A 570-nucleotide genomic window follows, 5' to 3' on the forward strand; every position below is an offset into this window, starting at 1 on the left:
CTGCACATGTCTCCGTCCCTGCAGCCAGGCTCTGCTGGGCGCTCGGGAGCCCGGGTGGTACCTGAAGTGGTAGGTGCCTTCCCGCTGCCCAAAGCCGCTGCCGGGCACCACGCAGACGCCCGTCTCCTCCAGGAGCTTCATGCAGTAGAACATGTCGGGGGCCATGTTGTGGGCCTGCGGGGACAGGGGGCCTCGGTTCACCCGGCTTGGCACCAACGCCACCGGAAACGCCAGCAAACAATAGGATCAGAGGTTCCTTCCGTGGCCAGGGCCTCCCCCACCCACTCCGAGGCCCGGCCAGACGCTGGGTGCTGTGTGGCTGGCGCAGGGAGCAAGGACCCTGGGGAGGTTGGAGGGCGGAAACACTTGATCCTCCACGTAGGGCCAGTGGCACCGCCTGAGAACGGTCAGAAGCAGATCTCGGGCCCTCCCGGCTCCCTGAGCCCGAACCAGAATGTGACAAGTGTGCGGAGGGAGGCTCTGGGGCCAACGGCCGGGTCCAGGGGACGAGAGAGGGCCTCCTGCTCCCCCAGCCGCGGTCGCCGCCTCCCACTGGGGCCAGACCAGCCC

At 68.2% G+C, this 570-nt stretch overlaps 1 protein-coding gene across 1 annotated transcript in view; it reads right to left on the reverse strand.

Moving 5' to 3' along the window:
* The window catches only part of GPT2 (glutamic pyruvate transaminase (alanine aminotransferase) 2), a 30,418-nt gene that overhangs the window by 3,274 nt on the left and 26,574 nt on the right, over window positions 1–570 (reverse strand). The window contains exon 11 of the mRNA XM_014528411.1: window positions 62–179. Coding sequence (XP_014383897.1) covers window positions 62–179 — 118 coding nt within the window. The remainder of the gene's footprint in view (window positions 1–61; window positions 180–570) is intronic.

Source organism: Myotis brandtii, unplaced genomic scaffold (assembly GCF_000412655.1).
Source record: "Myotis brandtii unplaced genomic scaffold, ASM41265v1 scaffold633, whole genome shotgun sequence".
Classification (NCBI taxonomy): domain Eukaryota; kingdom Metazoa; phylum Chordata; class Mammalia; order Chiroptera; family Vespertilionidae; genus Myotis; species Myotis brandtii.